Source organism: Daphnia carinata, chromosome 2, assembly GCF_022539665.2.
Source record: "Daphnia carinata strain CSIRO-1 chromosome 2, CSIRO_AGI_Dcar_HiC_V3, whole genome shotgun sequence".
Taxonomy (NCBI): Eukaryota; Metazoa; Arthropoda; class Branchiopoda; order Diplostraca; family Daphniidae; genus Daphnia; species Daphnia carinata.
Window position 1 is genome coordinate 5,278,419 of NC_081332.1, and position 13,226 is coordinate 5,291,644.

At 37.9% G+C, this 13,226-nt stretch overlaps 3 protein-coding genes, 1 long non-coding RNA gene and 1 other non-coding gene across 7 annotated transcripts in view; 1 reads left to right on the top strand and 4 right to left on the bottom strand.

The window, feature by feature from the left end:
- Positions 1-13,226, top strand: part of LOC130686611 (hydroxyproline dehydrogenase-like) — a 95,773-nt gene that overhangs the window by 73,838 nt on the left and 8,709 nt on the right. The gene's annotated exons all lie outside the window — the stretch shown is intronic.
- Positions 1,769-4,002, bottom strand: LOC130686685 (uncharacterized). The gene is made up of 6 exons (XR_008999950.2): positions 3,909-4,002; positions 3,391-3,834; positions 3,126-3,266; positions 2,846-2,952; positions 2,665-2,755; positions 1,769-2,371 (listed from the first exon to the last, which is right to left on the bottom strand). It is a non-coding gene; the product is annotated as an uncharacterized LOC130686685 (long non-coding RNA).
- On the bottom strand, positions 7,634-7,706 carry Trnar-acg (transfer RNA arginine (anticodon ACG)). The gene has a single exon. It is a non-coding gene; the product is annotated as a tRNA-Arg (tRNA).
- On the bottom strand, positions 8,007-10,845 carry LOC130686619 (phosphorylase b kinase gamma catalytic chain, skeletal muscle/heart isoform-like). 2 transcript variants are annotated; one of them, XM_057509743.2, is made up of 11 exons: positions 10,656-10,845; positions 10,416-10,588; positions 10,233-10,353; positions 10,012-10,175; positions 9,860-9,950; positions 9,763-9,792; positions 9,591-9,697; positions 9,419-9,516; positions 8,869-8,928; positions 8,479-8,637; positions 8,007-8,392 (listed from the first exon to the last, which is right to left on the bottom strand). In XM_057509743.2, exons 1-11 carry the CDS (start codon positions 10,745-10,747, stop codon positions 8,249-8,251), a joined length of 1,239 nt encoding a protein of 412 aa, XP_057365726.1. In that variant the 5' UTR covers positions 10,748-10,845; the 3' UTR covers positions 8,007-8,248. The 2 variants fall into 2 exon arrangements, with proteins under 2 accessions (XP_057365726.1, XP_057365727.1); XM_057509744.2 differs by lacking the exon at positions 8,869-8,928.
- Positions 11,128-13,107, bottom strand: LOC130686618 (RING finger and transmembrane domain-containing protein 2-like). Of its 2 annotated transcripts, none has more exons than XM_057509742.2 (7): positions 12,841-13,107; positions 12,707-12,767; positions 12,267-12,652; positions 12,025-12,202; positions 11,806-11,959; positions 11,502-11,738; positions 11,128-11,434 (listed from the first exon to the last, which is right to left on the bottom strand). In XM_057509742.2, exons 2-7 carry the CDS (start codon positions 12,757-12,759, stop codon positions 11,201-11,203), a joined length of 1,242 nt encoding a protein of 413 aa, XP_057365725.1. In that variant the 5' UTR covers positions 12,760-12,767; positions 12,841-13,107; the 3' UTR covers positions 11,128-11,200. The 2 variants fall into 2 exon arrangements, with proteins under 2 accessions (XP_057365725.1, XP_057365724.1); XM_057509741.2 differs by having other exon boundaries at positions 12,707-12,778.

Consider the following 13,226-nt stretch of genomic DNA (forward strand, 5'->3'; position numbering starts at 1 on the left):
ATTGGGCGGATGAGAGCGTCACCCGCTCTTTTCCTTTTTTTTTTTAAACTCTTTTTTTTTCCTCCAAAGACGTTGAAGATGTGTGCGTCACAATGTTAAAAAAAAAAAAAAAGATAAATTCCAAAATAATAAAACAAGTAGCGTCCGTGAATTTCTTCTGCGGTAGAAGAAATTTCAAAAAATAAATGGGAGTGCGTGTAATACGCGTCTTGCCGACACGGTTTCACTTCGGCTACTAAATGCTTGGGCTAGCAAAGACTCGAGGCGTTACCTCACTTCGCTGGGGAAAATGAAAGAAGAAAAAATAAAATAAAATAAAAGAAGAACGAACGAGCGCCACGGCGCGGAGGAGAGTGGGAGACAGGTGTGTGAGTCAGGCTTGGCTTGCGTCCTTTTTTTTTTTTTTTTTTTTTTTTTTTTATTTATTATTCTTTTTCTTTCTTCTTCTTTCTGTTTCTCCTTTTTTTTTTTTCTTTCCTCTTCCTTCTTTTTTTTCGGGTTCCTCGACGAGTCACGTGACGCAATAGTGTGTCCTTATTGGTCGGTACGCAACAACTCCAATCTTCTTCTTCTTTTATTTCTTTGAAAATTAAGAACCAAAAAGGGAAAGAAGAAAATACTTTCCGATGCAAATCTCCCCCCCCCCCCACTTCTTCCCAATCCTTGTTATTTCCGGAGCTAAAAAAGAAATGGAACGTAAAATAAAATACATAAGAAATAATTCTTTAAAGCAATAGATTTTTCTTTTTTCAAAAATAAAAAGACTAAAATGTTATCATTTTTTTTTTAATGAAAAGCTTTCCATGTTTATAATAGCACCGCATGTGTGGAGTCCGCCCTGACCTTTTTCGTTTTCGCTTGGGCGTTCACTTGATGTGTGCACAATTCGGGAAAACCAGAAACAGCACAGAAGCAATACGTAACGTGAAAAAGAGTGGGAAAAAAGAAAAAAAAAGAATTCACTTTCAAAAATCTCCTGCAAGTATAAAAAAGTGGTGAGCTTCGATTCAATACAATTTGAATACAGCGGCTGCCAACTGAATAGCACATGTCCTTAAAAGTACCGCGGGAGAATGTAGGTTACATGTGCTCCGGTAGACGGCGGAGATGAACGTTCGATATTGAGTTCGTGTGCCACATTATATATAAACGCAGTTCCTGGATTCACTGGAACAAAAAAAAAAAAAACGCAAAATTCTTTTTTTTTTTTATGTCGAGGTAAATTTTCTTTCACGAAAAATCGTCATGATTTAGCGATTTGTAAACTTTGATTGTTACCAACTTTTTGTTGGCAGTCACACACATTCGGCCAAGATTGCAATGCAAGACCAAAATTGGATGTAACCTTCTAAAACATTATTAGACACTCTGATTTTTTTTCACACTGGATTTTTCGTGTTGATTGTGTTAAAATCCAAGGGCAAATCGTTAAAGCGATGAGAATCATAATTCACCATCTACAGGCTTCATCTTCTTATGTGTATCTACATCAACACACGAAACCTACATAAAAGAGAATTTTTTTTTTTTCCAAGGTTATACAAAAAGAAGAATCTCATTCAAATTCTTACAACGTCAGGGGGGTGGTAACGAAAGTGGAAACAGAGAAAAATATATAAAAAGAAAAAACGAAAGTGATGGGGGGTTTCTTCCCCCTCGGCCCAGGAGACGACACGAAAATGGAAATCCACTTTATTTTTCATGGAAATCAAAAGAAAGTTTAATGCTTCTACATAAAAAAAAAAAAAAATAGAAGCACACAGCTGTGTTTAGGGGGTGGTTTATCTTTTTCCCCTTTTTTCTATACACCAACATCTTTTAAATACACCAAAATCGAATAGCGATTGTTAGAAATATCATCGTAAAAAACCATAGATTCCCAACCCCTACTTATACTAAATCGAAATGTTTAAATAAATTACATGCTTTTTATATTTACGTAAGTTACCACACCGCCTTTCAACACCTCCCCCTTTGCGTTTTTATTTTCATTTCTATACCCACGTACATCCACTAAAATGTAAAGGACCTATTGGATTGCACAGGTAAATGCCCCGAGTGTTTTTGACTGGCCGCCTCCGCCACGTTTGCATGTGTCAATGCCGGTGACGTTCGTTTCCCAGCATCTAAATGGTGAGCTCACCGTGAAGAGCAGGATCTTTCATCACTAGTTTAAAGAAAAATACAAGAAGAAGAAGATGGTAAGAAAGAACGGCCCACACAGTACAAGAGTTCATTTGCAAATGGCCTTCGGTGCACAATTGAGATGATGAGCATAGTCGAAGGGCGTCTCCAGTGAACGTGCAAAGGGCCGTGACACGGGACACCTTCGTTTTTTTTTCTCTTTCAAATGAAAGAGAAAACGTGAGGCCTAAAATAACAAAATTGTGTTTCATTTTTATTGACGATCCCAAATGGCTGTCCTCTGTCCCCTCTCTTGTCCGTGCATGAAATTGTGAGCCTTACGAGTTTTAGTGTTTAACAAGGTACATCAAAAATACGAAAGAAAAGCTACTGAACTCTTGATAAAAAAAAAAAAAAGAAGGGGGAAATTCGATTCACTTGAGTAATCGAGCGCAGTGCAAGTTAATAATATTAAACGGGACAAAACGTGCACAACAGAATGACGCAATAGGCTTTACATTCGAGTACGTTCATCGTTACCTGGAAAAAAAGAAGGAGAGCGATTAAAGACGGGAAGAATATGATGCGCGTCAAAAACTAAACGAGGTGTCGTTTTATACGTTTAGAAAATCTAAAAACAAAAAAAAAAAAAACTGTTAACCGCTAACGAAGCCAACGGAACTTTTATGGTATTGAACAAGAAAATGATATTGGTGCATACGTGGATGTTGAAAAAAGAAAACGGTATGACTCTGCCTGGTGCAAGAAGGTGAGGTCATCCGTCAGGAATGGCCCGGCAGCGGCCTCGGTTGCAAATAGAGCCCAACCCTTTTGGAATAAAAAAGAAAACGAATTATTATTGTTTCTTTTTTTTTTTTTTTTGAAAAGGCAAACATTCAATACTTTCACTAGTTGACTGCAAAAAAAAAAAATTTCATTTTCGCAGAATTTTTATTCATTTATAGTTAGAAGCTTCTAGAATTTAAGCGTACTTCCCTTACCGCAGTGAAGCCCTTTCTTTCGTCGTGATCTTATGTAACATTCGTCCCTTCTTTTTTTTTTAATAAAAGAAAATCACGTCAGCAATTTTTTGGTGTGGTGGAAATCTAATTCATCAGATTGTAAATCTAACCGATAACCGCCTTTAGAGACAAGGATGAAGGGGGGGGGAGACAACACCAAAATAAAAAAATCTCGTGATTAGTGCCGGTCATTTTTGTTGTTGTACAGTTCCTCTAATAAATTAAAGAACTCATTGTACCTTACCAAGAAAAATAAAAAGAAAAGTTTCCGGACGGTTCCTTTTTTTTTTTTTTCTAGTCATCAGTCACGCACGACTCGCATAACTTTCGTCGGCGGACCAATCCATCCGTAAATACGTTTCCCCCTTCAGAAAAAAAAAAAAAAAAAATCAGAGTAGATTTTTTTTTGTTTTGTTTTGCGTGCCAAGGTAAAATGCACGTCCGAGATGATTTGATTGAATTCGTTGCTGCATCGTCAAGCTTGCAGGGACATCGGCCGTCGCATCGACATGTGTTGTTATGGTCGTGGAGAGTCGCCCACCGTGAAATAGAGATTGCGATGGACTGCGCATGACCAACTGATTGCATTAAATCACCAAGGACGACAACGAAACGTACTTGCGTGAGTGTCTTTTGTGCGTTGAAGTCTCTTTCGTTGAGGTTAACGATCCCTTCGTTTCCAGTCAATCTGCCGAAAATGATGAAACAAAACAAAATTCCTTGTGCATTAGATCTATCGTTCTACCGTATAAGCGAACGTACACAAAATGATGCGTCGTTTTGTACAGACGATGGGAACGATCTCACGGATAGGAAAGCACGTACAAACACGTCTGTTTTCAACGTCAGTACCTGTATAGAAAAAAAAAAAAAAATAAAAGCGAAAGTTTAAACATCTAAATTAATTGAATGAATAACGTGGGAGTACATCAAATGGACGGATTTATATTTTTTTGAAAAAGAAAAGAAAACATTTCTTTTCTTCTACCGCCGGTGTAATTTCTAGTAATTTGCCGACAAACAATCCGAAGGCCATTTACCTCCGATTGTTTTTTTTTTCTTTTTCTGCTGAGTCTGTATGGGGTTAAAAAAAAAATGACTGTGGAATAGACACAGGCGATTTTGTTAGATAATTAAAGGTAGTTTGATGCACGAAGAAAACAAAAAGCAAAAAGGTTCAGTGACATTTTGCACGGCGCCACATTAGAGATCATATATGAACTGGACATTAGGCGAGACATGTATATAGCCTTGTATATACATGTTTATAATACGACTACTGAACGTACAAAAAAAAGAAAGGGAAATTTTATCTATGGGGGGGGTTGAGGGTATCATCATCATCATATAACAATGAAAAGTATCCCGGAGACAATTAGGTGCATTGCGGGCGGTTTATGATGGGCTCGTCACGTTGTGACTTAAGAAGACTGTCGGAAGAAGTTTTTTGTCGAATAACATTAAGTCCGTGAGATGCACACAGGACAACAATAGCCACTTACAAGTAACATATGCATACCCCTTCATTAAATTTGTCTATTTTTAGGCCACGTTTTTTTTTTTTTTAAATAAAAAAGAAGAATGCCAATTCTTTTAAGTCAACAATTGGGTTCTTTTTTTTTCTTTGCGATTTTAATTCGCTTTTGTTCGATAATAGAACTCTATAAAAGACAATGTACATTTTTCTCTGCGTGTGCACGAAGAAAAAAAAAGATCATATAACGTTGCGCAAGTTCGTTCATCCCGCGCAACGCGTGAAGTGGAAAAACGCGTTGTTTTAAATCGCTTGTGTTGATCGTATGAACCGCCAACAACGGGGAAATGACGGATTGCATCGAAAACAACAAAAAAAAATATCAAACAATTTTTTTTTCACCTGTTTTTTTTTTTAGCGAGAAGAAAACAATTTCTCTTACAGCTTTCGGCTCCACGTGCAACACGTTTCCCTTTTCCTGGACACATTCGGACGTGCTGTTTGGTTTTTTCGCGGGGGGGACACTGAATAAAAAATTTTCTTTTAGTTTATCGCAGCAATCGTCGCTCTTTTTTTTCTGGAAAAAAACTAAAAGGAACAAACAATAAAAAAAAAAAAATACAAAACATATCCTGTTGAACTTGGGCAAGAAGCGCTGGCAAAACCTGAAGGTTAATGGAACTTACCTCTCGGTTATCATCTCAAGATGGCCGTAAGGCATGTGTTTTGTTTTACGTATATATTTCTTTCCTTCCACAATTTTTTTTTTGGAAGAAAAAAAAAAGAGTTGATTTCAATCTTATTTCGTTGTTTTTTTTTTGTTCCCGCAAAGAGACTCTCACTCTCATTTTCAAACTTCTCATTGAGGGGGGGACGCTCAAGGTGTTTTAAAAAAAAACCATAAAAAAAGAAGAACAGTGTCTTCCATCGTCGCCAGTTCTCTATGATTATGGAACTTGAGGAGCTGTTGCCTTAAGAACTGGAAAGGGAAATGAACGCCAGACACCCCCAAAGAGGCCAACACATAAATCGGGATAGTCTAGAAGAAAGAGGGGGGGGGCCAAAGTTCTTCTTGGTCGTATATTATCATCATTACATATTATACCTGGTCGTAATGCAACGAAAGGGAAAACGCGTGTGATCCTCATCCGCAGCAACCGGTTGCGCCGGAACCTTGACCTTTACATTTGAAAGGGCTATAGGTACCAATGCACTTCTTATTCATCCCTCCACCGTACGCGTCTTCTCCTTTTCTTTTAAGGTTATTTCTCTTTCTGTGCTTTCCAGAAAGAATCTGGCTGCATTTGTGTAGGATGTGCAACCTCGAAAACAACTTGTTGTTTCTCAATTTTTTTGTTTAGTTTTTCTTACCTTGTCAAGACCGCAAAGGTCAGATGTTGGCATTTGAACCATTGCGACTGTTCTGGGTGTCTCCAGTTGTCAGTAGTTGCAGCCAAACCGCTGACAATTGTTTAGTCTTTCTATGCTGTCGAGTTTCGAAATTAGGGCTTAGGATTTCCTTGATTTCAAACGTTCTTTTGACGATGGTAATCCAACCTGAAAGAGAGAAAAAAAAAGATGATGAAGCTTAATCATAGCTCTGAATTTCCTTCTCGTTTCAAAATGACACGATTCATTTTTCGTCTGCAAAATTATGCAAACGAGACGTGTTTTTTTCCTCGTTTTTTTTTTATTCACCAACGAATTAGGAGAGCTTGGGGGATTGTATGCTATCCCTAACCTTTTAAGCAAAATGAATTATTTAAAACATTTTAATTCGCAAATTTATGACCACGAGAAACTGAAAATGTGCGACAAAAATGTTGCCATGCTAATTTTTCAGCAACAAAATCCTCAGGCTAAGGAATTCTTTTCGTGAAGAAGTTCGCCGTTTTAAAAATAATCAGCAAGTACAGGAAAAAAAAAAAAAAAAAAAAAGCCAGAACAAGTTTAGCCTTGATTGCTGGATATGGGCGTCATCTTCAGCTTCAACGTGTGGTTCTCATCTGGAAAATTGCAGATTACTATCATTTGGGAACTTGCCTGTTTTTGACGGAGGAAAACAAAAATATGAATTGATCCAACCCAAAGCACGAGATGTAAAACATCGTGTAGCTAGGCGAAATGAAATTAGCTGTTTTTGTTCGATGCCACTGACCATCACGGGCTGTCTCCCCCGGAATTCTTTGTTTTCACGTTGTCCAGCCCAAGGCGAATGGTGAAAGCCTCGCTTAATATTTGGTGGTTAACTATGGGAAAACATGACAGGCCGGCGGTCGTGAATCCTCCAACGAACATACGATAATTTTTCGAGATAGCCTGAAGGAGAAGGATAAAAATTGCTTTGCTTGTCTGATGCAGGTCTAACTCTTTCGTAACCATTTTGTTTTACATTGTTGTGAAAATACGAATTCCTACGCCATCTATCCGTCGTAGAGTATACTATTTCAAATTTTGGCTAAAACTAAATTACCTCAGCAGAAATCACATCAAGCAATACAACAGACAAAGGGAAGGGCAATTTTGCCATCAAACTCCATGTTCTTGACCCGATTGGTGACTAATGTGCTCTCACGATATCTCATACTAGTACTACGACTTTTTAACGTGACTGACGCCACACATCATCAGATTAATCCTTCCGGCTTCACGTAATTTTGCGGCCTCGTTTCACAGCCCGGCGGAGTGTACAAACCCCTAATGAGTCACGTGTTTATCATCAATCGTTTTGGCATTGATATGCACATTTTTTTAGCTTTTTTGCTAATAATTTGAGGCCTTGGTAAATAAAAAAAAAATAGGAGGTAAGAAACCAGTTGAAAACAAGATTTTCCATTGTACAAGCGTTAGCAGAAGGTAAAAATTTCTTGCAGTTTAATTGAGTTCCAATGGTAGTAACTAAAAAGAATTTGTCGGTAAAAACATTCTTTCTTAATCAACACTTCTTTGAATTCTATGGTAAAACAAAAACTTTTCGACTCCAATAGGAAAAATACAGCCAAAATTTGATATACGACCCTGCCAGGGATCGAACCTGGAATCTCTTGATCCGTAGTCAAGCGCGTTATCCATTGCGCCACAAGGCCATAAAATCAATGTGTACTAAAACTCAAGTGAAAGATGGAAGATTTCCAGTTTTTAGGGGTAAGCGTTCCATTGCTTGACTACTCGTGAATTTTATTTTTCTCATTTAAAAATCACATAACAGGCAAATTGCAACAGCAGACTCACGCATAATGAGAGAAATCAATTTTAAATTGACAATTTATTACTAGTGATCTACGGGAGGTTCAGTTTTAGTAATCTTATAACGTGCGACAAAACACAACAGGCAGGTGTGAACACACTAGGGGAGATAAATACATTTTACTGTATTCTTTTTTGTGTGTGAAGTCATTTCGCATGAAAAACGAAGAGAAAATGTTAAATAATTCTGTATACAGAGCTGTGAGAAAATCAATAGTAAATGAAGAGAATAATTTGGTTACAGTTAGGAATTTGAAAATCCGAGTGCACAACATTGTCAATACTACATCTCCGTAAGTAAATTCTATTTCACACATTTAATTAAACAACCTAAAAAAAAAAAAAACGTCCCTGGCAGGAAGGTAGAAAGGTCAAATTTCGGTTAAGGTCGATTTTGATTAAGATTTGATAGATATAGGTGTTTTAATTCAATTTTAGGGTGGTGTTCAAAGAGAGCGGCTCGATTTTGGCCTTCGCCTTTCTTCACCCAATGCGCGTACACTCGGAACGCACAGGCATCGATCACCTAAACCGAATTCGATATTCGTTCAAAAACCAAAAGCCATTTGCATTGGTGCAGAATGTTCAAGAAGACGCTGTTTAGATTGTTACCTTTCGAACTGCTTTCATGCGATAAGGATCACGGCGAGCGACCATGATGGACAGAGGTTCAGGAGTCAATTTCAACCGTCGGATGCGGACCATTGACTGAACGCATAAAATACCGAAGCGGAACATCCGACGTGCGTTAAATACTCGACCATGGTAGTGCTGTCAATAACACAAAGATAAATTAGACAATAATAGACAGACAATGCGAAACAACCAAATTACTATAATAAGATAAATAACATTTTTAAAAAATCTTATGATGGAAAACATTGGTCGTTAAGTGGTCTTAGCGAAAGGCAAGTGACACAGCTAACGTTCCAGGTTTCACGGCGGGTATTATTTTGATCAAAAACACAGTTGGGAGGAGAGTCTGAAGAAGTAGGAACTCACGGTCGTTCCAGGTGCTGCTAACCCAGTCGACGAAGAAAGAATGCTGAAATCATCGGGTCGCTGCCACCACAAATCCCCACAAAAGAACACAGCAGGCAAATGCAGCGCATGTTGATTTTTTGTTTGTTTTTTTGGTTCGAGGTGGGCAACAAGAATAAATTAGTGAAAGTACTTCACACAATCCTAATGAGTTACGTAATACGACGACGATCAATTTTCAAATTGACAATAAGTTTAGTGGTAACTGATGCACAAAAATAAAAAAGAAGAAAATAAAGGAAGGGCCTATACATGCTAGACACTGACGATTTCCGTTATTAAACGCGGAAAAGCCGAAAACGCGTTTCTACAGGCTATTTTATTGCACTACATGGATGGGGAAAGCTTTCCGCATGGGGAGAGAAAACGCAAGCTTGATTCTACTTCTTTCAAACTCGTTAAGCCAAAAAGCGACAACACGGGACAGTGGAGTCGAAGGATGCAGGGGGCATTTAACTAATTATTACTAATGATAACATGGATAAATGGCAAAGCTAGACACATAACTTACGAGAACTTGGAAAAATTCGTGTTTAAGTGCTTCGTCCACTGTGAGACGTCGCTTGGGGTCAAGAATGAGGAGCTTAGAGATGAGATCTTTAGGAGCATCTGGCCGATAAATTTCGAATGCGTTAAAGTTTTAAAAACAAAAAAGTGAATAAAATAAAAGAATAGAAAAATACCTGTGATATCATCCCACTCGGGGGAAGTAAAGCTATAACGGCCCTCCATAATATTGCGAAGCATTATCATTTGCTTCCGATGCCAAAATGGGGGGCAGCCAATCAGTCTGTAAAAATATCATCAGTATTTTGCTACCAAACCGACATGAGCTATCCTAATTATATAACTTACAGGGTAAACATGATGACTCCACACGCCCACCTAACATATCAGATTGTAGGCATTAATAAAAAATAAAATTTTATTTCATTATTTGGTAAGATCTCACATATCAACTTCCTTGCTGTAGCCATCAAATCCCTCAAACATATTTGACTTCAGAAGCTCAGGGGCAAGGTATCCTGGTGTACCAACCAACTCTATTGATGTTTGATTAATGATCAAAATAGTGTTTGGCTAAAATTTAAGAATAAAATTTACCAAACAACTTTTCTCCAGGTTGAAGTATCCTTGCAAAGCCAAAATCTGTTAATTTTACATTCAAATTGTCATCTAAAAGAATGTTTTCTGGCTTAAGATCACGATGTACAATGTTCATTCTGTGAACATGTTGTAGGGCTTCAAACAATTGTTTCATAATATACCTGTACACAAAATTCATAATGCAAACATTACCAAATAATATAACAAGAAAGGTATACTTTGTTTTCTTCTCAGAGAGAGTAACAACACTGGTGAGGTAGTCAAAAAGCTCTCCATTTCGGCACAGCTCAAAAACAAGAAATATGAAGGTTTCCGATTCAAACACATCATGAAGTTCAACTATAAAAGATCTTGGTATTAAAGTTGTGTGTTTTGCATTTTTCTATTTTTTTATTTTTTACTTATGTAAGGATGTCCTGCTACTCTTCGTAAAATGGCAATTTCCCGTAAGGTAGATTCTCTCATGGCAGGTCCTTCAGTTTCTGATGGATCACCATTTATGTCCATAATTTTACAGGCATACTCTCTTCCTGTTTCTTTTTCAACGCATCTTCTAACTGTTGAACTAACGCCTCTGTAAAGAATAACTTGGTCGTTTAAAGACGTAATTGTAGCGTTAAGCGTGATATGGTTGAATGCACCTTCCAAGGATCTCTTTGGGTTCATACTTCGCGTAGAACTCTTTGGCTACGTCCTTATCCGGTAACACATCGTCTGTTTCGTCTCTCGCCATCGGAGATTAGAAGTACAACTAAAGAATATTTTTTTTTCTTGTACCAGGATTTAACTCGGATCAGAGGAATCGTATACGAACTCTAAGGTACAGTACTTGTTAAGGTCGTCTGGCTGGTATGTGGTTTAGGCAAAACAAAGTCAGCCAAAGTCACGACATCTATGTTGAAAAGCTGTATTATCCCTCTTAACATATCACAAGTTATGACATTATCACGTTTGCGATCTTAACTTTGTCCGGTGAAATAAAAACCCAAAATAAAGGATGAAAGATAAATAGGAAAATTAAAAACAGCGAAACATAATTTTGCATTGGTTTTTTTTATGGTCTGCAGTATCAGGTTTGAAAGAGTCGATCTCAATAACATTTTTGTCACGAAAATTGGAAACCAATTTATACAATACAATATATAATAGGAGGCATCTATGTTAAGGTATGGGCCCTGTAAGCAAGTCAGAAAAGCTGGACAAGATATGAGGTACTGCCATCTTTCCATTTGGGATCTTCGGCGACCGTTGAACGACACATCGGGCATGTTCTCTCCCTATCCAGCCACATCGACAGGCAATCCTCGCAGAATATATGTTTGCAAGAAAGGAACGTAGGCTTTCGGTAGCTATCATGACAAATGGGGCACATTGGGCCTGCATCTTGTAGTTGTTCATTGGTAGGAAGGCTTCCATAGCACTAGATGAATGACCAAAATAACAGGAATAAATTTTAGCAAGACAAGTTTTAGAAGACATAAGCTTACTGTGCTTTGAAAAAGTTTTGACACTGAGAGCTTCCATTTGGTTACAAGTTTGACAGCCCTATAAGCTTTGCAGGTCAAATAAATCCCACACAGGCAGACTCCAATGAGGGTATCGTAATAATACAAGCTTGAATTTTCACTTGATTGACTGGTTAGAAGGTAGTGAATCCATGGTGGGACTGCAGCTAGGGCTCGGTAAAGGTGAGACGATCTTTCAACGAAGGCGAAATATTTCCCCTGAACGCAATATGAATCGAGAGATTCTAAACCGACAAGTAACCAACAAATGCTTTAAGTTTCATACCCGGTGTGAAATAGGAAAAAATCCTAGTGGAAACGAAACTAGCAGTCCTTTTAAAAAGACTGTAAAAAGTTTCAGGATATGATCAGTTGTCGTCACGACCCAAAGCAAATTGGCCAATGACAGCGGCGCAGAATTCGGCGGGAAAACCAAAAGGCTAGTCGAAGTAAGCAACTTTTATGAGTTATACCACTAATTAAACAGATTTCTTTGATAACAAACCTGTGGTAAAATTCACTGTCACCGCACAGGAAGTGCACTAGTAAGGTGCAGGCAACAATGTTTACGGTTATTATTCCCAAGGGTTTCAGTTCCCTTTTGCCTTGTTTAGCAACTTCTCTCTGTACAGTCCTATCAGCATGGATAAAAGTCACAACCAATGCCAAAATAACAAGTATATCTGAAACATTAATTTAAATTGGATAAAAAAATATCAGCTATTTAACAACAAGTGATTTATGTACCTGAGGTGTGTTTGTAAATTTCCTTAAATAAAATTAGAATTAAAAAAGGAATGTAAGTCAGAAGTGTTTGCAGAACACCATACATCTCTGGATTCTGTTCCAGAAATAGGTTGATAGCTGAGAAGGGATTAGTTGACACATTGGTTGCTGGTTGGGTTGTAGGAGAACTGGGAAGGGTGTGCGCATTTGAAGGTGACTGGTTCAAAATGGGACTGTCTGAACTAGATATGTCTACAGCGGTTTCAATGTTAGTGGCTGGTTGTCCTTGACCACTGGGCTGTGTTAAACTTTCTCTCTGCCGTGCTGGCAATCTCTGACCTTGTAGCCATTGTGACAGTACAAGTTGCTGACTGTTTCCTTGCTGAATTTGGAATCTCCAAGTAGGACTATAATATAAAGTAAATTATGCAGTTAACAAAGTGGATTTCACAATGCTGTACCTTCCAAATGTTAACTGGAAAGGTGAAGTTGGTGGTGGTGGTCTACTTGCCATTCCTTCTTCTGGAAATAACCTAGAAAATTGTAGGTCACTGTTAGGAATCTATACAAATTGTAAAAATGAAACATCCTTAACCTGATCAATTGCAAAAATTTAATTTAGTAATAGAACGCTTCATTTCATCAAATAACGATTCCTAGTTGCCGAATCTTCTAGCAGATGATTGTTTCTTTCCTGGAATTCGTTACAAGGGTTACAGAAAGAAACGGTAAATTTTTTAAATACCGAAAATAGGCCAAAAGTCACTAAAGTCTTGAAAGATTAAAGTGCTATGAAAAACACGTTCGATGCTAGATAAACGTTGCGTCAGCTGAGATATTTTTGATAACTTTTGTTAGCTCGCAGCACTTTACTCTGAAAAGCTACATTAGGTTTATCTGGAACCGTACATTTGTTATTGCTTAAGAACGTATCTCGAGCTCGCCCGTCATCTGCAACGTGAGGGTGCCATATTGCGTCTC

Bases quoted from the DNA above. Each gene is read 5' to 3' on its own strand.
- LOC130686619 (XM_057509743.2), bottom strand. From the start codon at position 10,747: ATGGCGAGAGACGAAACAGACGATGTGTTACCGGATAAGGACGTAGCC. The intron at 9,517-9,590 runs GTATTTTTCTAT...TTTATCGGCCAG, and splicing joins CGAGTGGGATGATATCACAG to ATGCTCCTAAAGATCTCATC. The intron at 8,393-8,478 runs GTAACAATCTAA...AATTCGGTTTAG, and splicing joins GCATGAAAGCAGTTCGAAAG to GTGATCGATGCCTGTGCGTT.
- LOC130686618 (XM_057509742.2), bottom strand. From the start codon at position 12,759: ATGGCAAGTAGACCACCACCACCAACTTCACCTTTCCAGTTAACATTT. The intron at 12,653-12,706 runs GTACAGCATTGT...TTTATATTATAG, and splicing joins TTCCAGTTAACATTTGGAAG to TCCTACTTGGAGATTCCAAA. The intron at 11,960-12,024 runs GTTTGTTATCAA...TACTTCGACTAG, and splicing joins GACAGTGAATTTTACCACAG to CCTTTTGGTTTTCCCGCCGA.